The 24,979-nt window shown below is 38.5% G+C and overlaps 1 protein-coding gene across 1 annotated transcript in view; it reads right to left on the bottom strand.

Annotated features, from left to right (window-relative positions):
- Positions 1-373: 373 nt before the first annotated feature.
- Positions 374-24,979, bottom strand: part of LOC100942590 (cytochrome P450 2C20-like) — a 43,331-nt gene continuing 18,725 nt past the window's right edge. The window contains exons 6-9 of the mRNA XM_003787322.2: positions 16,660-16,801; positions 13,695-13,882; positions 2,613-2,754; positions 374-911 (exon numbers count right to left, since the gene is read on the bottom strand). Of these exons, the coding sequence (XP_003787370.1) occupies positions 730-911; positions 2,613-2,754; positions 13,695-13,882; positions 16,660-16,801 (654 nt within the window). The 3' untranslated portion in view covers positions 374-729. The remainder of the gene's footprint in view (positions 912-2,612; positions 2,755-13,694; positions 13,883-16,659; positions 16,802-24,979) is intronic.

Genomic DNA, 24,979 nt, shown 5'->3' with positions numbered 1-24,979 from the left:
CTTGAGTAGCAATATAAAAGGCATCATCAGATGGTTGTAAGTGGAACATGAAGTTGGAAGAATATTCTAAATCTTTATTTTTTATTAATGATAATACTTGAGCAGGGCATGAATTTCAACACTTAACGTTTACTCTCGTCACTGATCCTATCAATATTTCTCTAAAGTTTCGAGCTGCACCTGGACACAGGTTTTCTCTTTCAAATCCAAACCTCCAGTGACTCTTGGTGACATTCAGCCAAGAGAGCTTCCCTATCCTCCCACCCACTCTCTGTGCTTGTTGTTATGAGGAACAATGTGGCTTCCAGGGACTCTGTTGTCTTTAATTTCTTACTGGCATTATACACACAAGAAGGAGAGTCTACAATCTGACTCAGCAATTAATAGCACTTTTTATTTAGAACATGCACAGGAGAAACAGCTCTTCATTATCATACACTAATTATTTTTCTCTGTTTTCTAGTGACAGCATATTAACAATTCAAGTATTATCATATGTGGTAGCAAATATTATGTTATGGTGTGTGGGGAGCAATAGATATAGTTGTGTGGAAAAATTCCAGAAACTCTCCTTAATGGACATTTGTTATTCACTGCATCCTAAAGGAATAGGAAGACATGAGATAATGGTAAAAGAGAGTATCCCTAATAGTAGGAAGGAGGTGGAGGGTGTCATCCATAAGGGACAGGTACCACAACAGCCACAGCAGCCAGATGATTTGCCCTTCTTCACACAGGAATAAAGCAGATCTTGTATAAGGGTGGCAAAGAAATAGTCCCAGAGGGAACTGAGGTGATATCAATCTTCCTTGTATCAATTGAAGATTTCAGGTTGAAGTTCTGTAAAATGCTGGTCAGGAATAAGAAAAGCTCCATGCGAGCCAGTCCCTCTCCCAAACAAATCCTTTTGCCTGAAAATAATAAATACAAAGGGGAGTTACTACTTACATGTAACTGTGACTAAAACACTGTGTTTGTGGCTCTCATAAACAAATTATGCAGCAACACATTGATGAATGCTTGGATGGAAGAATGAATTGATGGATAGATGGAAGGATAAATGGATGTATAGAAAGATAGGTGGATAGACAAATGAACAAAACTAGGCACACTTCCCATCCACCTCATACGTGATCTCACATCCACCTAATATGTGATCTTAAAAAGGATGTGTCATAGGACTAATACATCACTAAGTATCAGCTCCACACCAAGCACTTCATTAAAATTTCTCACATTGTAACTGCTCTTTTATGTTTTGAGTTTAAATCGGTCTTGATACAAACACATCCATATTTTTATGTTTCCTGTTCCTAGTCTGAAATTCTATGACCTTTCCTTCCATTCTTCACATCTTCTATTCTCAAATCAGGCCATATACACTCTGCATTAGTCTCCAACACACCACGGAGTTTCAAGTTTTTTAGGTATTAAGCTGTTCTTTTTGACCAAGATGCACTTTTCAGGATATAGGTCAAATTTTATTTCCTCTTTGCTCTCTTTGTCATCCCCTCAAGTAATAAAATCTTGCCCTCTGGGTTTCCTCAACATCGTATTCATACTTTCAATCAAGCATGGATCACATAGAATCAATATTGCCTATTTATTAATTATTTCATTTATTGATTTTTCTATTGTGCTAAAATGTGACTTCTTGAAGAGAGGGTTATCCTTTTCATCTTGCTCTCTACAGGGCCAGAATTTAAAAGAGCCATAAAAGGTCACAGAATAGAGGAAGGAGACGGCATGGCCAGAAACTCAGCACACACATTGCAAGAGCAGAGAGCCAATATCCAAGATGTTTGGCGATGACTAGAAGAGCAGGATGTTGTGGAATTGTTGCAGAGGATCTGGCCTCCTTCCCAGTGTTTTCCCTGACCCCATGCTTAGTTGGCAAAGATTCAAACATCCTCAATTTAGAGCAAATGTTCTGCTCCCATGGTTCATTACCTCCTTAAAAATGTCTTGCTTTCTCTTTATTCCATGTTCTGTCTCCTTTCAGGCAGGTCCTCTTTGAATGTTGCTTACACCAGCTTATGTCTCAGTGTTGGGAATGAGAGTGTGAGAAGCAGGCTGCTGCTCCCCATGTGCCCTACACTCAGCAACCTTGCTTTCCTCCTTCACAGCCCCGTCTTACTGAGTTACAATGGGCTGTTTATACATCTGCCTTTCCAACTGTGGGTGAGACACTGTGGCGTCCATTCTTTCTTGTTTATATGTGAATTCCCAAAATTTATCTGGGCGGTGAGGACACCAAGTGAAAGATACTCAGTGAAACTGGAGAGTGAGAAACATTTGTAGTGGCAGACGAGAAACTTCTAAATAAGTTTTTCCTTCCAGGAAGAGTTCTTAAGCTCCTCACTGGTGTATCCAGGGCAGAATTCAACTTACCCATACGTCAGCTTTCCTAATCATAAAGATCTGTTTCATCTCCCCAGAGACCACTAGTCTATCCAATAGCAAGGATGGGTAATGATGGAGGAAGCTCAGGGGCATTGGTGGTGGGGTTCCAGATCATATCCAGGGAGCATTCTACCAGGCCCCGAGGAGTTCCAACTAATCTCCCAAAGTGATCTTGTCCATAAATAAAAAGTCAAATTAATTTCTATTACCTGTTGAGAAAGGCATGAAAAAGTCACTTTTCTTAAAGTTGCCACTTTCATCCAGAAAGTGAGCAGGGTTGAATGTCTCTGGGTCAGGGAACTCATTGTCATAATGTAGCACCGATGTCAGGGATGTCATTATCATTGTTCCCTGGAGACAACAGACATAGGTAAACCAAGTTATAAAGAAGATATATATTTGGAAGAAAATATAGTAAATACCTAGCTAAAAATCTTTTTATTAACAGATGAGAAACACAGGTCATATTTCCATAGACATACCCAATTAAAAACAAGATGAGTTCAAGGCCATGGCAATGATCTTACTAAAGTGGTCTCCAATCACATTTGAAATCCTGAGTACTTGGTTACTCCCGTGATAAACCTTCTGAATCTGTTCTCCTTATCATCAGGCTTGGACACCAGGGTTTGTGCCCATTGGCTGCTCTATTTCATCAGCTAGATTTCACAAATGCTATGTATAGATTACGGTGCAAAATAAAAATTTCTGTTGGCACGTGACACATTCAGTGTCATAAGATTTTTTAAAATAAACATACTATCTAGTTTAAAATGGTGTTGTCTAAGATGAGAACAAAAATGTCAGTAACAAGTACAAAACCAGAGAGTGTGTTTTTCATTGCCATGCACTTTGTTTGTCTTCATTTAAAATTGTTAGGGAGATATCCATTAGAGATTAACCCTAAAGTAAAATGACAGAAGGGATGATAACAGTAGAAAAATCACTGTAGTGGGACTAGTTAAGTCGGGATTATCAGTTCAGACAAGGATTATCAATTAATGCTAAAGCTGTTCAGTGTGTGATTTGGGAAAGAGGATTTTAATGCAGTCTTAAAGTACCATGCCATGAATTTTTATTACTTATATATAAAAACCAAAATCCTCACAAGATAACACCCTATTACTGAGGAACTTAACGTAACCAATACTAGCATAAGTGATACAGGTGCTTCTGTCTCACCACTGAGATTCTGTGGGATATTCAAAGAACCTATGCCTTATTCTTGCCAAAATCATAACAGCAATCTAATCTAATCTATAATTAGACTGTGTGTTCCTTGACTGGGTAGTAAATTGCAAAGAAATAAAAACTTCAAAAGTTTTAGTAAAATTGGGAAAATTTGTATATAGGCTGTGTGTATTCACATTCAATAACTTCCAGAGTATGGGTAGTACTTTTATTATGGAGGAGAAAAATCTTTGTTCCTGGGGCATACATATGAGAGTACTAAAATGTAGACAGATGTATGGAAAGATATAAAAGCATATATATACATAAATGTGTTTTATTTTTATTTAGATTTAATTATTTAAAAACATAATGATGGGGAAAAACTCTATCCTCTAAATATTTAATATTAAATGCCTATAATTCTGATTTTAAGATTATTTCCCTGGATTTTAAGTCAGTAAAACAAGAAAATGCTTTTATAAGACATAAAGCAGATCTATTTTCAACCCTGGAACTCGAACAATAGGAAATTCTTTAGGAAAAAATTGAAACATGACTATTATTATAAATCATACATAAAAATTAACTTGAAATGTGTCGATATCTTAATGAGAGTGTTAAACAAAATAAAGCTTCTACAGAAAGGAAAGGGTATACCTTTGGACCACTTTGTGGCAAATATTCTTCACACATAAGGCACAAAAACCACAAATCAACCTCCCATCCATGCCTAAACTTTGAACAGAAAAGTCTTCTACTGGGCATGAACAAACAATAGCCCATGCATACAGCCAGCCAACCAGCTGCTTTTGCATATCCCAGTAACTAAGAATGTTTAAGTTGAGAAAATGGAAAGGAATAATATTTTTCACACATGAAAAATTATGAAATTTAAATCACATTCTCCATAAAAATTGACACATATCCATCCTCCTTCTTTCACACGTTATCTTTGACTACTTCCATGATACAATGGCAGAGCTCAGGAGAGCAGCACAAAACCCTGAGCCTACAAAGTCTAAAATATTTACTCTCAGTCCCATTACAGAAGAAGTTTGCCAACTCTGGTCTTAGATCATTATCTCCCCTCTGGATCAATGGCTTCAGCCTGGGACAAAGAGAAAACTTATCTGCCGTGTAGCACCTCATATGCTACATATCCCTTGCAGAAAGGAGTGAATAGGTCAATAGGGAGATCTGGGCTCTATTGTGGCTCAGTGAGTAGGGCACCGGCCCCATCTACTGAGGGTGGTGGGTTCAAATCCAGCCCCGGCCAAACTGCAAAAAAAAAAAATAGCCAGGCATTGTGGACACCAGTAGTCCTAGCAACTCGGGAGGCTGAGGCAGGAGAATCACCTAAGCCCAAGAGTTGGAGGTTGCTGTGAGCTGTGACTCCACAGCACTCTACCAAGGGCAATAAAGTGAGACTCTGTCTCTAAAAAAAAAACCCAAAAAACTCAGCATGAGCCACCCTAAGGCATAGCAAATGGGTGATCTCCACAGATGTAGTGCTTCCCTCAGCGAGGATCCCAAAGCTGATGCAGTGGATGGGGGAGACTGACAATCTCTGTCTGATTTTTCTATTTCCCATTTAGACAGGTACGGGGAAAGGACACGTTTCATGAATATTATTCTTAGACCCAAGAATTGAAACACAAAAGCTGTGTCTTTGGTGGAACAGAGTGGATTGAAGTCCTAATCCTTGCACCAAATTAGTGGTCAGGGTGAGCCTCATAATCTCTGGGTAAAGTTCTCAGTTCTGCCTCCTGAAGATGCCATTAGTAATCACAAAATTCCCAATATCATTAATTCTTTCCCCATAAAAATGTAGTATTTGGTAAAAATAGAACAAAGGTTAACCCACATAACAGGATAATGTACATGGAAATTCCAAATGAATCTACCAACAAATTATTAGCAATGATTACAAAGATTAGTAGATACAAGGGCATCAGAATGACAAAACCAATTATATTTCCATTTATCAGGTGTAAAGAAATGAGAAAGGCATTTAAAAAATGTACAGCACCAACAAAATATTAATTATCCAGGAAAAACCTGGCAAGAGGTTGCAAATCATTCCACTGGAAACACATCAGTACTGAGAAAATAGGAGAAAATCCAAATAGATGTGAGTATGACCATATGCATTAATTGAAAGATTCATCACCTCAAGATGTTAATTCTTTCCAAATTGACTATAGATTTAATGTTACCCTAATAAAAAATCCAGAGGAGTGTTTCGGAAAATTGATAAAAATTATACCTTTAATATTTATTTGAAAATATAAACACCTAAGAGTAGACAAAATAATATTAATGAAGTAGAATCAACTTGGAAAACACACACTGCCAGATATCAAGACCTCTTAAAAAGCTTTATAGTCCTAAAAAAAAGAAAATACATTCTATTAAGCTGCCGCAAAGCTCAGTTTATTTTTATATATATATTTATTTATTTATTTTTGAGACAGAGCCTCAAGCTGTCCCCCTGGGTAGAGTGCAGTTGCATCACAGCTCACAGCAACCTCCAACTCCTGGGTTCAAGCAAGTCTCTTGCCTCAGTCTCCCAAGTAGCTGGGACCACAGGTGCCTGCCACAATGCCTGGCCAATTTTTGGTTGCAGCCATCATTGTTGTTTGCCGGGCCCGGGCTGGATTCGCACCCACCACCTTAGGTGTATGTGGCTGGCACCTTAGCCACTTGAGCCACAGGCACCAAGCCACTGAGTTTATTTTTCTTTTTCCACATTATTTTTATTTTCACTTCACCTTACTCAAATTTTATTTTTGTCTTTGTTCCTTTTTTTCCTAATTTTTATTAAATCATAACTGCATACATTTATAGACTACAATATGATAATTTGATATACAATGTGGAATGCTTAAATCAAACTAATTAACATAGCCATCTCACTTACTTTTGTGGTAAGGCATTTATAATATACTCTTAGTTGTTTTGAAATGTACCCTTGCATTGTGTTCAATAGGTAATGTCCCTCCAAATACCTTCCTCCCACTTGCCCTCCTTCTTCACCTCCCTGCACCCTCTTCTTTCCATTTTCTGGACTATCTTTGCTTTTTATCATTCATGTGAAATTGTGTTAATTTATTGGATATTCAATACATTGGATATTTTTTTCCATTGTTGAGATACTTTACTAAGAAGAGTGTGTTCCAGCTCCATTCAGGTAAATATAAAAGATGTAAAATCTACCTCTTTTTATGTCTGCATAGTATTCCATGTTATACCACAATCGGTTAATCCATTCCTGGTTTGGTGGGCATTTAGGCTGCTTCCATGAGTTGGCTATTGTGAATTGTGAATTGAGCTGCAATAAACTTCTTTCCAAAAACTTCTTTCCAAAAAGGTCGTATTAGGTTGCATTCCCACCAGCAGTGTAGAAGTGCTCCCTTCTCTCTGCATCTATGCCAGCATCTGTAGTTTCGGGATTTTGTGATGTGGGCTAGTATTACTGGAGTTAGATGATATCTCAAAGTGGTTTTGTTTTGCATTTCTCTGGTGATTAAAGATGATGGAAATTATTTCATGTTTTTGTAGGCCATGTGCCTGTTGTCTTCATAGAAGTTTCTGTTCAAGTCTCTTGCCCACAAAGAAATGGGGTTGTTTGTTCTTTTCTCATTGATTAGGTTCAGTTCTCTGTAGATTCTAGTTACCATGCCTCTGTTGGAATCATACCTTTGTTGGAATCATATCCTGTAAAAATCTTCTCCCATTCTGAAGGCTGTCTCTTTGCCTTACTTACAGGGCCCTTAGCTGTGCAAAAGCTTGCTCAGATGCCAGTAATACATTTTTGGTGTTGCTTCAATTGCCTGGAGGTCCTCTTCATACAATATTCTCCCAGGCCAGTATCTTCAAGTGTTTTCCCTGTAGTCTCTTCTACTATTTTTATAGTTTCATGTCTTAAGTTTAAATCTTTTATCCAATGAGAATCAATCTTCGTTAGTAGTGAAAGGTGAGGTTCCAGTTTCAGTCTTCTACACATCACTAGCCAGTTCACCTAGCATGATTTGTTAAATAAGGAATCTTTTCCCCAGTGTGTGTTTTGGTTAGGCTTATCAAATATCAAATAATGATATGTCCTTGGGTGCATCTCTAGGTTCTCTATTCTGTTCCATTTATCCACATCTCTATTTTTGTGCCAGTACTATGCTGTCAGTACCAAATCTAATCACTATAGATTTATAGTATAATCTGAAGTCTGGTAACATGGTGCCTCCTGATTTGTTTTTACTTCTAAGTAATATATTGTCTATTCAAGATTTTTTCTGATTCTCAAAAAAATGAAGTAAATTTTTTCAAATTCTTTAAAGTATGACAACAGTGCTTTGATAGGGATTGCATTAAATCTTTAGATTGCTTTGGGTAGCATAGACATTTTAACAATGTTGATCCTTCCTAGCCATGGAGCGTAGTATGTTTTTCTATTTGCTAACATATTCAGTTATTTCTTTTCTCAGAGTTTCATAGTTCTCATTATAGAGATCTTTCACTTCCTTTGTTAGATAATTTCTTTAGTATTTCATCTTCTTTGGCACTACTGTAAAAGGAATAGAGTCCTTCACTATATTTTCAGCTTGACTATTGTTGGCATATATAAAAGATACTGATTTGTAAGTATTGTTTTTTTATTCTGAGACACTGCTATATTACTTGATCACTTCTGAGAGCTGTGTAGTTGAGTCCCTAAGGTTTTCAGATATAAAACCATGTCATCCATGAACAATGAGAGTTTGACCTCCTCTGACCCCATTTGAATGCTCTTGATTCCCATTTCTTGCCTGATTGCAATGGCTAGGACTTCCAGTACTATGTTGAATAGCAGTGGAGACAGTGGGCATCCTTGTCTAGTTCCAGATCTGAGTGGAAATGTTTTCAATTTTACTTCATTCAATATGTTATTGGTTGAAGGTTTGCTGTAGATGGCCTCTATCAGTTTAAGAAATGTCCCATCTGAAGCGGAGGAGCAAGATGGCAAATTAAGAAGACTGTCAAACTGAGCTCTCCTAGAGCAACTGAAAACGAGAGTTAGTTGGGTGATGTTTGGAGAAGAGATTTTGCCTGGAGCTGTAGTTTAGGGTGTACTGCAAGGCAGCAGGGTGCTGGTTGCTGTACAAGAACTGGATCAGTTTGCTGGAAGGCTGATATACTAGGCAAGTCTTGTGCAGGCCAGTGGCAGGAGCTGTGGAGACACAGCTGCCACTGGGAGCTATAGAGGTACGGTATGCTAGGAAGCCTTTTTACAGTTTTGTGTTTTCAGGGGAAGTGCCTTGAGTGGATTGCCTGGAAGAGAGGGCAAACCAGAACAGTATATAGCAGCCAGACTTGAAGGCTGGATAAAGCAGATTTGCCACTGTTTGGTAGCGATAGACACAGCCGTCCTAGGAGGTCCTAGTAGGAAGGGGTTAGCTATTATGGCAAGATTGTGAGACCAGCTTCCCTCCAGGAACATAGCCATTTTAGCTCCACCTGCTAGGATTTGTCCTCTAGTAGTGATATGCTCAGGGACTCCAGCACCCCATGAGAACTGTTGTCTAGAGGCATGGTGAGCCCTGCATCTGAAGGATTCAGGAGAGATCTGAGTTCCCAATCTGGCAGATCCTGAATGCTGAAGAAATAATCAGGTGATCACTGTGGATAATTAAGTTGGGGATCTGGTTTACACCTGGGTTCTAGAGTGAGGTTATCAGCTGTGTCGTCCACTTCCTAAAACTACAGCATCCCCTGATGTTCCGGCAAAATATTTCAACATAAATATATTTCTACTAAAGTTGTACTCTTCCATCATATATACATTTGCTTTTATGTATATATATACACACACATATATATAAACTTTTTTGCCTTTATGTATACATATTTATAACTTTTTTTTTTTGAGAGAGAGTTTTACTTTGTCACCCTTGGTTGAGTGCTGTGGCATCACAGCTCATGGCAACCTCCAACTCCTGAGCTTAGGTGATTCTCTTGCCTCAGCCATGTAGTTGGGACTATAGGCACTGGCCACAGCACTCAGCTGTTTTTTGTTGCAGTTTGGCTGGAGCTGGGTTTGAAATGGCCATCCTTGACATATGCGGTTAATGCCCCACCACTGAGCCATTGGGGCTGCCCTATAATTACTTTTTTATTTTATTTTTTTCTTCTTGTTGTTAGTATTTTCCTTTTCTGTTTTCTTTCTTCATTTATTTTCTTTCTTTCTTTTTTTTTTTTTTGGTTTTTCATTTATTTGTTATGGAGATTGCTTATTTTTGGTTATTTAGAGCTTTTCAATATTTTATATTGATGTGTTTTGTTTCCTGCTTATTTGTATGGTTGGTTCTTTTCTTAACTTCTATTTTCACTTTCAACAAGAGCAAGGGCTCCTGTATTTTTTGGTTACAGTATTTTATCCTCATTTCTCTCTCCATATTTCACTGCAGTACGTTCTCTCTTTGGATAGAGACTCTTCTCCCTTTCTCATCTCTCCCACGCTAATCAGCTCTGCAACAGCTAAATTATCCCCTCCCTTTTTCTTATCTTTCTCTTTTTTCACTCCATTTCCCTCTCTCTTCTGTATTAGAGACAAAGGTATTTTTAATTTCCTTTATCTATTCTTATCTTAATATAATTTCTTTTTTCTTTTATATATATATATATATATTTCTGAGAGCTGGGGGGACACAGCTGTGGTCTGGCAGATAGGCCACAGCAGTGATATGGCTCACAGGGACTATGAGTCCTTTATACTTCTGTGTCTAGGAAGATAGTATTGGCAAGACCACGCTGCAGAACTTTTCTATTTCATTTTCATTCTTATTTAATTTTTTCTTTTTCTTTTTTTTTTTTTTTTTTTTTTTTTTTTTTGGTTTTAGCTCTTTTCCTTCTTTTCTAGTTTTGGCAGAGGAAAAGTCTGGCTATGCTCAGGCTGGTATGGACCACCTGTTCTCAAGAAACTGTCTTGGTGGGCAGTGCCTATGGCTCAGTGAGTAGGGTGCTGGCCCCATATACCAAGGGTGGTGGGTTCAAACCCGGCCCTGGCTGAACTGCAACCAAAAAATAGCTGGGCGTTGTGGCGGGCGCCTGTAGTCCCAGCTACTCTGGAGGCTGAGGCAAGAGAATCGCTTAAGCCCAGGAGTTGGGGGTTGCTGTGAGCTGTGTGACGCCATGGCACTCTACCAAGGGCCACAAAGTGAGACTCTGTCTCTACAAAAAAAAAAAGAAAGAAAGTTCCCGTTGCTCGAGTTGACACATTAGTTTGCTGACTTCTTCTTTTTCTGTTTTCTTGATGAAGAATTCTAAAGCTATAAATTTCCCTCATAGGACAACCTTTGCATATCCCACAGGTTTTAATAATTTGTGTCTTCATTACCATTTTGTTCCAAAAATTTGATGATTTCCTTCTTAATCTCATCTTTGACCCAGCTATCATTCAGCTTAAAGTTATTTAGTTTCCATGACTTTGTTTGGGTATGAAGATTTCTGGTGCTGTTGAGTTCAACTTTTATTCCATGATGGTCCAAGAATATACAAGGAATAATTTCTATTCTTTTAAATTTGTAGAGATTAGACTTGTGTCCAAAGATATGATCATTTTTGGAGTATGGTCTGGGGACTGATGAGAAGAATGTGTATTCAGTTTTAGTAAGATGAAATGTTCTGTAGATGTCTGTTAAGTCCACTTGTTCTAGGGTCTAGTTGAAGTCTATTATTTCTTTATTTATTTTCCTCTTGGAGGATCTATCCAGAGCAGACTAAGGGGTGTTTAAATCTTCAACTCTTATTGTGCAGGAAGATATCAAATTGTTTGTATAAGTTATGGAGAACTCAACCCTATGTGAGGGTTTGCTTTAAAAACTGAGGAGCATTTAGGTAGATTGCAAAATGTTAATTATTGAAATCTCTTCATTTTGAGTGTTTCCCTTGACAAATATGTAGTGTCCATCCTTATCTTTCCTTATCTTTGCTGGTTTAAATCCTATTGTACCTGGAAATAAAATTGCAACTGTTGCTTTTTTCCTGATTTCCATTTGCCTGTATTATAGATGTCCATACTTTCACCCTGAGTCTTTTTTTTATCCTGTAGGGTAAGATTAATCTCTTTATGCACAGATACCTGGTCTGAGTTTTTGTATCCAGTCATTCAACCTGTGCCTCTTTAGAGGACAATTTAAACCATTCATATTAATTCAGAGTATTGATAGGTATGGTAGTACTTTGGCCATCCCATTTTTCAAAAGTCCAGTGGATATTTTTAATTCTTTCACCATTGTGGAAGTTAGGTTTGTTCTATAAATTCTGGATGAGTTTACTTTGGTGATAGACCATTGTGCTGGTCATTATGGAAAATGGGTCTGAATATTTCCTGGAGAGCTGGTTTAGTGATGGCAAATTTATGTCAGTAAAGTATTTGATTTTTCTATCACAAATGAAACTCACTTTAGCTGGACACAGGATCCTGGGCTGAAAGTTATTCTGCTTTAGAAGATTGAAGGTTATTGACCTTCCTCTTCTGGCTTGAAAACTTTAGATTAAAATATCTGTATTCATTTTAATATTTCTCCCTCTGTAGGTAATGCTTTTCTTATGTCTCACTGCTTGCAGGATTTTCTCCTTCATACTTACTTTGGTAAAGTTAATTACAATGTGTCTAGGAGATGCTTTATTTGGATTGAGTCTTGCTGGGATTCGAAAACTCTCTACTATCTGAATATCTGTTATCTCTTTCAATGCTTGGGAAATTCTCCTCCATAATATCTTGGAGTAGAGCATCTGTGTCTTTAGGATGATCCTTTTCTCCTTGAGAAATTTCTATAATTCAGATGTTTGATCTTTTGGAGTGATTCCCAAAACTCTCTCAAGGAATGATTTTCTTTTTTTCCTCAGTCTCCTGAGTAGCTGGAACTACAGGTGCCTGCCACAATGCCCAGCTATTTTTTGTTGCAGTTTAGCCAGGGCCAGGTTTCAACCCGCCATCCTTGGTATATGGGGCTGGCACCCCACCCAGTGAGCCACAGTCAGTCCCCGAATGATTTGTTTTTGCTTTCCATTTTTCTGTTTCTTTGAATGCTTGGGATTATTCAAAAGCCTTGTCTTCAATTTTAGAGATCCTTTCTTATGTCAGCCCAACTCTATTACTGAGGGGTTCTATCACATATCAAACGCCCTCAAGTAACTTTTTCATTTCCTTGAGCTCTGTTATCTCTTTTCTCATTATGACCATATCGTTGGTGATTTTATCTTTGAATTCATTAATTTCTTGAGACAACTTTTGAATAATTCTTTGTATTTCTATTTCCATCCTTTTCTCCATTGTATTCATTTTATTTGTCATCCATACTCTGAATTCTATTTCTGACATTTCAGCCATTTGTCTATGAATAGCACCTTCTGTTCTATCTCTTTTGTCATTCCTTGTGGGAGCAGATCTACTCTCAGATAATTTATTTTGCCAGAGTTCTTCCTCTAGTTCTACCTCATGATTATTTTTTGCAGATTTCCTAGTAACACTGGCAAGTTGAGATTGGATAGAGTCCCCCAGGAAGTGGAATTAACTAGCCCTTTACCAATAAGTTGGGGCTGGTGATTGTGGTTTTTCCCCTACAGCTTTATAAAGGTCCCTTTCAGAGATGCAGCCAGAGACTATGAGCACCTGTTTGGTGTGATAGCTCTAGCTGTCTCTGTTTTGTTGTTAGCCAGACTCTATCCAATCCTACAGAGCTGTGATATTAGGCTGAAATCTCAGCTGGGGAGGGATACAAGCAAGTGTGGTGCCCTTCCCCTCACTAGCAACCGCTGGAGGATGAGAATCAGACCCTTCCACCATTCAACCTTGGAGGGTCCCCAGGTGGACAGCCTACATCAGGAGTTCTATTCTGATTGTTCTAGGCACTACAATCACTACTCAACAGAAAGAGTTGAAAGAATCTCCAGCAACCCAATAGTAGGGATCCACAGGCTTGTCCAACCCCAGAACCCAACGGACTGGAGCCAGGCCACCTCCAGTGAGACAAACATCTGAGTTTTGCACTTCTCTCATCTTGTGTTGATAGAGAATTAGAACCATAGTGTGAATTTGGGAATTTCAGAGTACTGAGGTATGTGTTAGGAAACAACTTTACCTTGGGGACCAGATAATTTCTGAATTTAATGTCATGAGTCACGGTATGGGGCAAGTTCAGGGGGACAAGGTCAATGTATCTCTGGACCTCATGCACCATGGCATCTGTATAGGGCATGTGGCTCCTGTCCTGCATGCAGGGGCTCCGGTGTCTGCCAATCACACGGTCAATCTCTTCCTGGACTTTAGCTATAAAACACAAGTAAGAGGTGATGGAAAAGGAGAAAAAGGGCACATTTTTCATAGCAATTTAGAATTATATGAAGCATTTAGGAATGTGTTCTAACATCATTATATACATGAGTTTTATGCCCAGATATACACATGGATTTATAATGAGAGTTGCATCGTATATTTACATACCACTCTCCTACTAACTAGGAGTCACGATGGCATCAGCATATGTTTATAAATTAGCATACCCCATAACTCATACAGATAATAAACATAGAGCTTATGTTCCTTCAAATTTATTTTATGTATAATAAACATATAATAAAAATAGAAATAACAAAGTATTTCAAAAAATAAACACAATGTATTTAAGTCAAGAAATTACAGTGCTTGCAAACAGCAAAAGCAAGAGACATTACTTTTATATCAAAATAATGTGTAGGGTTCAAAAATACATGTAACAGAGCCACATATGTGTATGTTTTTTCTCTGTTGGTGTGTGTGTGCTTGCACTGCACTTGCATGTATAATTTGCAATGGTAATATTTTCATTCCCTCCCTTCCCAAAGGTGGCCACTTTGGGCATTCCAGTATCTTCTTCTGAATTCATGTTCATAATTCCAGATAATGACCCTTTATTTTTATTTCTTCCCTAACCATTGTTAAATAATATTTAAAGGTTTTCTAATATGGGAGATGAGAATTTTCATCTCCATCTCAACACCATATATAGATACTCACACACAAAAACAGACTCACCCCTTCACATACACAATTCCTATCACTCTATTTAGCAGAATATATTTAGATTACAATTTCTGCTTATATTACTAGTCATTATTTATGTCATTCTGATTACATAAATATATTTCTCTTTAAAGAAATGTGATTTCATTACTTATTTAGTACTTTCTTTAGCATAGATAGAAATAACTCTTACTTGGATTTATAATTTTCTATTGTTCAAATCAGAATTAATTTCAAATGTTCAGGTGAATGTGTCAAACTCCAACTAAAAATTTTCCAATTATTGGGAAATCACAGGATATGGATTGCTTCTCCTTTGTTTTGGAGTCTCTTTTTCAAACCTGCATTATTCCCCAAGCCTATTCTGAAGTGGCTGTTCTCTTGGCTTGGTGTATGGTAGCCTCCTGGACATTCTCATTCTCCTATATAAGGCCTCCTGACTATAGGAGCTCATGACATCCTGTACTTTTTCTTGGTTTTGGATATTTATATGGAGCTCACCTGCCATATCAGACAAAGATGGAAAAAAGTATAAAATTTATGGCATGTTTGAACCCTTTTTATTAATAGACAAACTACTGTCAAGAATTCTGGTGCTTTCTGAATCTAAATCCTTTTACATGACCTGACATAACTCTGAAAGACATTATGCTTTTATGTTTTTAAATCTTGTTCTTCTAAAATTCCATGATGCTGCATCTTGGGGTGGAAGCTTTGATTTCCTTCACTCTCATGAACACTTAGAATATTCTACAAAGTTGGCAAATGCAGATGTCTTTCTCAAGAGCTTTTCTCTCTCTGAAGGTTATATCTTAGCTGAATTTCAGGAGGAAGAACCTAAGTCTTTGAATTCAAGGAGCAGAACTTTAACAAATCTTTTTTTCCAGCACTGTTTTGCTGGTATCCCCTGGAGTCCCTCAGACCAAGGTGTATCCTATTCTTCAAAGAGTGAGCCTCTCTTTCAGGTGTGGACAAATCAATAACCTGATAAAGGAGTTGGGAACCTGAGCAGAGAGAGGCTCCTTTTAAGCCTCATTGTATACCTTCTTTGACACTTGGTACTTCCACATACTGAACCTTATGGGGATTGCAGAAACGCCGATTACTATTTCTTGCATAATAAACCTTTCCATTCTTAATTTAGGTTGCAACTTCACTCTCTGCACTAAGTCATTTACCTCCCCTCCTTTGCTCTCTGTGTTTCAGAAGTTTGCCAAAGATTTAAGGGTTGTTTTCCGTACTCTTCCCTTCTTATTTTGAAAGATTAATTCTAATCTGCAATTAGTTATGTCATTTAGGTGGGATCTTGACAAAAGGGAGGGAGTACATTTCTTATCTACTGTAAAACTTGTACTTCTTAAAGGTTAATTTCTAAAGTAGAATTGTACATGAAGGGTAAAATTATTACCACATCCTTAAAAAATTCTTATTATGTGAAACATCAGTTTTATGGAATAGGCTTCTGGAATAATAAAATTTCTTAAAGCACATCTTCTTCCTAAATGGAAATATCCTTCTTATGAATCTAACATTTTAGAACTTCCCAGACTGGAAATTATCTCTGGCAGCCTCATTGTATTTCTTGGATTTCACTTATGCTTTAATGAAGGAGGTTCACAGTTTTCCTACCTTAACATTACAACATGGTATTTTCTGAGGACATGAATCTTTGATTCAAGAATGAGGACATGTATCTTCATGTCTCTTGTTCAAAGGATACTTTTTGCAATCAAACCAACATGTAATCCCAGGCCAATTTATACTGGCTCTGCCTGCCACAAATCACCACCCATGAAATTCACATGCTGTATCAGAGCCCTGTTGCTTTTCATACTGCTATACTTTCTTTACTTCTCTCACTCATCCTCTCCTATTGAACAGATATTGTTTATTTTAATCACATTGTTATATTTGGATAGATTACAACAGCTGGAACAGAATTGTAAATAGTGAAGTTTTTCTAGGAAATATAAGATGGAGGACTCCAGCAACATCGATCCAACATCTTTTCTGTACTTCAATTTTCTCACCATCTGTGGTCATACCTGTGACCTCTGGGTGCTTCAGCAGGAGTAGGAGAGCAAATCTCAGCGAGGTGCTTGTTGTCTCTGTACCAGCAACAAATAAGTCAGCTACAGATCCTACCAAGTTTTCCATAGTGAACTCAGACTGCGAGTTGTTCTTTTCCTAGAAAAGATTTGATACAATTATTTGACAAATTATTTGCTAGGATATTTAATTACTTAATTCCTCAATGTCAGTAATCATTAGGGAAATGCAAACTGAAACCACAATGCAATATACTTTACCCATGTTAGAATGGCTTTTATTAAAAAGCCCCAAAACAATAGATGCTGGCATGAATGAAGAGAAAAAGAAATGCTCATACACTGTCAGTGGGACTGCAAATTTGTACATCTACGGAAATAAGTATGGAAACTTGTCAAAGAAAGAACTAAAAGTAGACCTATTGTTCAATCCAGTAATCCAATTATTGTGTATCTACCCAAGAAGAAGAAGTCTTTTTATGAAAAAAATGCTTGCACTCAAATGTTTATTACACCTCAATTCACATTTTCCAAAATGTGAATTCCTCCTAAATGCTCAGCAACTCAAGAGTAGGCTAACAAAATGCAGTATATATATGCCATGGAGTACCACTCAGCCATTAAAAGAAATGATTAAATGTCATTTGAGCAATTTGGAAGGAACTGGAGACCATTATCCTAAGTATAGGATCTCAAGAATGAAAAAGAGAAAAAATACCCCATGTATATCCTAATAATTTGGAACTAACTGATGGGCATACATAGACACAGAAAGAAATTAAAAAAAAAAAAAAACATTGAAAACAATGAAGAGGGAGAGAGGCAGAAGAGAGGGCTAAAAGCCTAAGTAACAGATACAATGATCATGATTTAGGTGATGTGCACCTGTATAGCCTTGACTAAAAAAAAGCATTATAAAAATATCCATGTGACAAAACCACTTTTTACCTCCTTAATATTTTGAAAATGAAATGTAATAAAAAGCAAAATAACTCACATTGTTATAAGGTTATCCAACACAAAAACTGAAGTGTTCATTACTAGACAAAATTACTTTATAAAATGGCAGAAACTGTAGACCAGTTCTCCAAAATTTTATTTACTACCTATCCCTGGTGGGCCTATAAATTCCCTTAAGGAGACTATTTGCATCTAGGTGACCCAGGCAGCATATTTCTTTCTCCAAAAATACAATCGAAAGTGCATTGATGATCTTTCTTTGTCCATTTTGTGTTGTATGACAGAATACATCAGGCTTGGTAATTTATAAAGAGAATAAGTTTATTTATCATGGTTTTGGATGTTGGTAAGTCTGAAAGCATAGCACTAACCTCTGCTCATGGCCTTCATGCTGTGCCATCCCATAGCAGAAAGCAGAAAAGCAAGTGGAGAGAACATGTCAGAAACTGAGCAAAAGAGGGACAAATTTCCTTTTATAACAAACCCATTCTGCAATAATGACTTGAGTCTATTTATGAGGACAGAACTCTCATGACCTACTCACCTCTAATTGGGCCCACTTCCCCACACTGTTGCACTGGTCATTAAATTTTGAAAACATAAACATTGGTGGATACATTCAGAATAGATCATTCCACACCTGGCCTCCAACATTCATATTCTTCTCACAATGAAAGTACATGTAGTGAGAGTCAGGCTAGGGCCAACTTGACACAGTGGGTCTGGTCATTTAGGTCCTAAGTGACCTTTACCTCTTGTCACCCATTCTTACTGTTTTGTAAATTTAGCTCCCACTCTAAAGATGCCTATCTTGAGTAGGTTAGGTGGATTGATTTAGGAGAGCCACTTTGGAATTGGAATGTTGTGGTAGCTCATGGAATTATACTGATTATTATTTAAAATAAGGGTTAATGTGGTGTTTGCTTTGAACTTTTATGTATAAAACAGTGATTTTAGAAATGGAAGAACAGAACAGTCTTGGAGAGACTACTCTCACTATTCTCCAGATTCATTTGCCTTCTGACTAAAAATAAAATTCAGTAGAACTATCTCTGTCTCTGCACATCATCTGACAGTGACAGGTGGCTGGACCTTCTTCTTCTGGTAACAACAATGCAAAATATATTTATTCCTTTCCAATACTCATTAAAGTCACAATTAGTTCCAGCATCAACTTAAAAGCCCTAACCGAGATATAAGGTGGGACTTGAGGTGTGATTCATCCTGAGACAGTTCCTTTCTAGCTGTGAGCCTGAGCAATTAACAAGCTACATGATTCCAAAATACAATCATGGGACAGGAATAAGGAAAATGTTCCTATTGTAAAAGGGAGAAGTAAGTAAAATGAAAGGGATAACTGACCCCTACTAAGTACAAAACAATAGTTATGTCTCAATATTAGACAATGATCTTCTTTGACTTCATGTCCCATATCCTGAACACACTGGTATAATGCTTGCTTCTTTGGCTTTGCTGGGCTCAGTCCACCAGGAAACCTTCATGGGCTGGAGTTTGTGACTAAAGCTTTCCCAGGCTGGAATCACATACAGTTCTGGAGTCTCTAAGATGACCTTACCCCCATGTTTCCAAGAGGTATGGCACCAGTGGAAAGTCTCTGCTTTCCCTTGACATGATTGTCCACCTGGCCATTAATCTATTTGTCACAGAATTTGGACTTACGGTGAAGGTTTCACAACCCCTTAACTTGTCTATTCTGCTTATCTGGAAAGTCATTGCCACATGACTGTGCACATTTCAGTGTGGCAGAACAGTCTTTACCTATTCAGGGTAAAGACGGGGAGGGTGTGGAAGGAAAACAAATGCTGAGGTTCCATTGACACTTCCTAGGAAAGCTTGTCCTCCAGGTCCCAGCTTGCCTTGAAGATTCTGAAATGCCTCTGGGGTCACTGTTATTATCTTGATGAATAGCACGCCTCACTTTCTATTTATACTAATCATTTTAGCAAATGATGAAGTAACCACACCCTGGGATGGCTGTCTTAAAGATGCCATTTCACTCTTTATTTGACCAGGTGAGAAATTTTCCACTTATTTCACTGTGCTTCTTCTCATCCATAAATTCCACCTTGAAAACATTTCACTTTTCTCTCATTTTACCATAAATGGTCAGAAGAAGCCATTCAGGATCTTAATGCTTTCAGGAATAGATATTTTTCCTTCTAAATGTCTGACTCATTGCTCCAACTTCCATGTTCCATAAAACCTTAAGCATGACCACAATTCTGCAAAGGTTTTATTATAAGGGAAACCTTTACTTTGGTTTTCCATATCTTTTACCTCATTTCTAGCTGTCACCTTATGAGAATGGCCTTCACCATCCTTATTTCTGCCAACATTTTTAGTAACACCACTTAAATAATCTATAAGAAGATTTAGTCTCTCTCACCAGCTCATATAGAATATACTTCCCTGCCTGACTCCAACTAGTCTGGCAAGCAGAGACTAGCTGCATGTGGACTGAGACCAGAGGGAAGGCCTGGTGCCCTGACTCTAATAGAGCCTGCAAATAGAGGCTTGCCAGGCAGTGGACTGAGACTTGCAAGAGGGGGCTTGGTACCCTGACTCCAACTGGTTTGGCAGACACTACTCCAGACCCTACTCCAAAGGCTAGCTGTGTGTGGACCGAGACTGGTGAGCAGAGGCTTTATCCCTGCCTCCAGCTGGGCCTGTGAGCAGAGAAGCAGACAATACTGTGGACTGAGTCTGGCAGGTGGGAGTGTGGATCCCTGGCTCCAATTGTGCTTTGAATCCCTTTGCTTTGAATTGTCCTTGAATCCCCCTCTGATGGGCAGGGTTTGTACTGCCAAAGACAATTTGGTTGGAACTCGTGTCTGGGGCTGTCGAAGGGTGGGGGCTGGGTGCTGCAGCTGTTTGTATCTCTTCACAGTTAAGATTTAAATCTAATAGGGTGGTTTCTTGGGATAGGGTAGAGGTTGGTTGATATCAAAACAGAGCTAGCCTGCAATGTCTCACCAAGTAAGTCCTCAGAGCCTCCAGCCAAAACTCCGAAAGGGGCCTTTGTAAGGTTGTAGGAGATAAGCCACAATTACAAAGCCTAGAGCTTTGGTAAGGGGCTATCTCTACTATGTGGGAATCCCAATTCAATCACCCTACCAGTTCTAATAACCAAACAGTAAAAAATAAACATGGTGCAGACCCAATAGAAGAACTCTGGCAACATGAATAACCAGAGTAGATCAATCCCCCCAAGAAATGACAAAGGAGATACAACTGAAGATGCCATGCATAGACAAATGGCAGCAATGTCAGAAACTAAATTCAGAATATGGATTGCAAATAAGATAAATAGAATGGAAGAAAAGATGGAAATTGAATTCCAAAGAGTAGTTATAAAGTTATCTCAAGAAATTAATGAATTCAAAGCCCAACTCACCAAAGATATGAACATAATGAGAAAAAAGATAGCAGAGCTCAAAGAAATGAAAAAGTTAGTTGAGGAGCTCCAAAATACAGTAGAATCCCTCACTAATAGAGTTAACCAGGCAGAAGAAAGGATCTCTGAAACTGAGGACAAAGCTTTTGAACATTCCCATACATTCAATGAGGTAGACAAATGGAGAGCAAAAACTGATCATTCCCTGAGAGAGTTGTGGGATCACTCCAAAAGATCAAACATTCGTCTTATAGGAATTCCCAAAGGAGAAGAGGATGGTCCTAAAGTTACAGATGCTCTACTCCCAAACATTGCAAGAGATTCAGAACTTCAGATAGCAGACAGCTTCAGAACCCCAGCAAGACTCAATCCAAATAAAGCATGTTCTAGACAGATTGTGATTAACTTTCTTAAGATTAACTTAAGATGAAGGAGAAAATTCTGCAAGCAGCAAGATGTAAGAAAAGCATCACCTACAAAGGGAGAAATATCAGAATAACTGCAAAGCTCTCAACCAAAGCGTTTCAAGCCAGAAGAAGATGGTCATCAACCTTCAGTCTCTTAAAACAAAACAACTTCCAGTCCAGGATCCTCTATCCAGCTAAATTGAGTTTCATTTGTGATGGAGAAATCAAATACTTTAGTGACGTAGACATGTTGAAGAATTTTGCCATAACTAAACCAGCTCTCCTGGATATTTTCAGACCCATCCTCCACAATGCTCTACCTCCAAATTAAACTCACTGAGAAATTTTTTGAACAAAACCCAACTTCCACAGTGTGAAAGGATTAAAAATGTCCACTGGACATCTGAAAGTCATGACACCCAAAACACAACCAGGCTTACCAATTCTCTCAATTAATGTGAATGGTTTAAATTGTTCTCTAAAGAGGCACAGGCTGGCTGACTGGATCCATAAACTCAGACCAGATATCTGCTGTATATAAGAATCTCACCTTAGCTTAAAGGATAAAAATAGGGTGAAGGGATGGACTTGTATATTACAGGCAAATGGAAACCAGAAAAAAGCATAGGATGCAATTTTAGTAGCAGATACAATTGGCTTTACACCAACAAAGATAAAGAAAAATAAGGAAGATCACTAAATATTTGTCAAGGGAAACACCCAACATGAAAAGGTTTCAATATTGAAAATTTATGGGTAAAGCCAAGATGGTGGACTATAGCCATCTTTTTACAGAAGCTCCCATCCAGAAGGAGGCTTCAAGGACAGAAATTTAGCAAGGGAGCTGATGGTTTGGAACAGAGCCGAGAGAGAAGATTTAAGAGTGCACTTGAACCTTCCTGAGGTGAGCTGTGACTCCAAAAATACAACCAAAAGGTACAAAATCCACCACCAAGTGGACGGGAGTCCCCTCCCCCACAACAAGGGCTCACAGTTTACTCTATGCAAACAGTGAGCTGAGTTCAAACTTCTTCCCACTCTATCCCATGGGAGAGACCCCCTAAAAACTGGACCTCCTACCCCTGCTGGCATGCCATGGCACCCTCCTGCCAGGCATAAAACTGTAAAACTGTATATATTCTCCACCTGCAACATTGAACTCTGAGGAGTCCCCACCCACACACTCTGAGGTCTGGAGGTTTGTTACCTGTGGAGTCCAGATTCTTGGGCATCTCCCTGAGAGAAGTGGAGGGGAAAAGGTCTGGTGCTGCACTGTGTTGACTGTGGCACAGGAGTGAGGAGAAGAGAGTTGGCTTTGAGGAAGCCAATACAGCAACAGTGGCATCCTGAGCTGCGAACTGATGCCATTCCAGCCCCATCTCTCTGGGCAACCAGAGGTTCTGGACAGTAGCCACGGGCTGAACACTGATAACTTTCGTAAGGAAAGAGATCATTAGCACCAGCTCTCAGGGTGATACAGCTGAGACAAAGGCAGTGGGCGGGCAGAGGCTGGAATTGACACCTGAGTGTAAACTGCTATTTGTCTGCTGCCCAGAGCTGAATGCAGCCACTGACTTGCAGAGGAATCTAGCTGAACAGAAGCCTAATTTAAACACACAAGACACCTCTGCTGAACTCAGATTTCCGGCGGATTTTGGCAGTCATAAACCCCGGGAGCAGTTGCCTACTGGAATGAATAGGGTCACAGACCTGGGGGATTATGAATGACTGGGTGCAAGGTGGGGAAGGAAGTATTAACCTTCCCAGACTAACCCATCTGCTGAATGGGTCCCTTTGCCATCACGGAGCACTGGAGCAAGTTATATCCGAGCTGCGAGTGCCAGAAACATTGGAACATTTCCACCTGAAACAGGAGCTGACTGGAACAACTGATTTGGACCCCTTAAACTGGGCAAACCACCCAGGGACTATTCAAAGGGACACCTTGGGTATATGGTTGAGAGAAGGTTTGATTTTCCTTGCCCAATGATTGTTTATGGGGGGCGGGGCAATTTAATTGCTGGTATTTCTCCACAGTTGAGACTTCAACCAAGAGAAACTGAATCACTAGGGTAGGACAGAGAGCAGCTGAAAATAAGACAGAGCCACTTAGCCCCATCACACCAAGCAGGTCCCCAGTTTCTCAGGCCGTAATGTCACACGGGTCCTTGACAAACCTCAAGGGGAAAAGTCAAACAGGGTAAAACAATCATGGGGCAAAATCAGTGAAAAAGTTCTGGTAATATGAATAACCAGAGTAGATCAACCCTCCCCCCCCCAAGAAAGGATGTGGCAGACAAAACTGAAGATCCCCTATATAAACAGATAGTTGAGATGTCAGGAATTAAATTCAGAATTTGGATTGCAAATAAGATTAATAGAATAGAGGCAAAGATAGAAATAGAAATTCAAGGAGCATTCCAAAAGTTCACTCAAGAATTCAATGAATTCAAAGACAAAACCACCAAAGATTTTGAAACATTAAGGCAGGAGATTGCAGCCCTCAAAGATCTGAAAAATATGGTAGAATCTCTTGGTAACAGAGTACAAGAGGCAGAAGAAAGGATCTCAGACATAGAAGACAAAGCTTCTGAATATGTCCAAATATCCAAGGAGAATCAGAAGTGGAAAGCAAAAATGGATCACTCTCTCAGAGAGGTCTGAAATAATTTGAAGAAAACTAATATTTGCCTCATAGGAATCCCTGAAGGTGATGAATTTGCTTCACAAAACACAGAGGCTCTTCTGTATGAAATTATGAAAGAGAACTTTCCAGATATGTTAAGAGATCCTGAAATTCAGATTGCAGACAGCTTCAGAACCCCAGCACGACTCAACCCAAATAAGACATCCCCCAGACACATCATAATTAACTTCACTAAAGTTAATATGAAGGAGAAAATCCTGAAATAAGTGAGACATAAGAAAACCATAACCTACAAGGGGAAGAATATTAGAATAACTGCAGATCTCTCTGCCGAAACCTTTTTTGATACACAGATACACATTTTTGATACATCAGATACACATTTTTGTCATCAGTACATGAAATATACTCCAAAATTGATCACATCTTAGGCCACAAATCTAACCTCAGCAAATTTAAAGGAATAGAAATTATTCTATGCATCTTCTCAGACCATCATGGAATAAAAGTTGAATTCAGCAACAACAGGAATCTGCAGACTCGTACAAAAACATGGAAGCTAAATAACCTTATGCTGAATGATAGGTCAGAGACGAGATCAAGAAGGAAATTACTAAATTTTTAGAACAAAAGGACAATGAAGATACAAGTTATCAGAACATCTGGGATACCGCAAAGGCAGTCCTAAGAGGGAAATTTATAGCATTGCAAACTTTCCTTAATAGAACATAAAGAGAGGAAGTTAACAACTTAATGGGACATCTCAAGCAGCTGGAAAAGGAAGAACATTCCAATCCCAAATCCAGTAGAAGAAAAGAAATAACCAAAATTAGAGCAGAATTAAATGAAATTGAAAACAAAAGAATTATAGAACAGATCAACAAATCA

Source organism: Otolemur garnettii, unplaced genomic scaffold, assembly GCF_000181295.1.
Source record: "Otolemur garnettii isolate 467f Iridium unplaced genomic scaffold, OtoGar3 scaffold00021, whole genome shotgun sequence".
Taxonomy (NCBI): Eukaryota; Metazoa; Chordata; class Mammalia; order Primates; family Galagidae; genus Otolemur; species Otolemur garnettii.
Note: the sequence above shows the minus strand (reverse complement) of the source record. Positions and strands in the feature narration are given on the sequence as shown.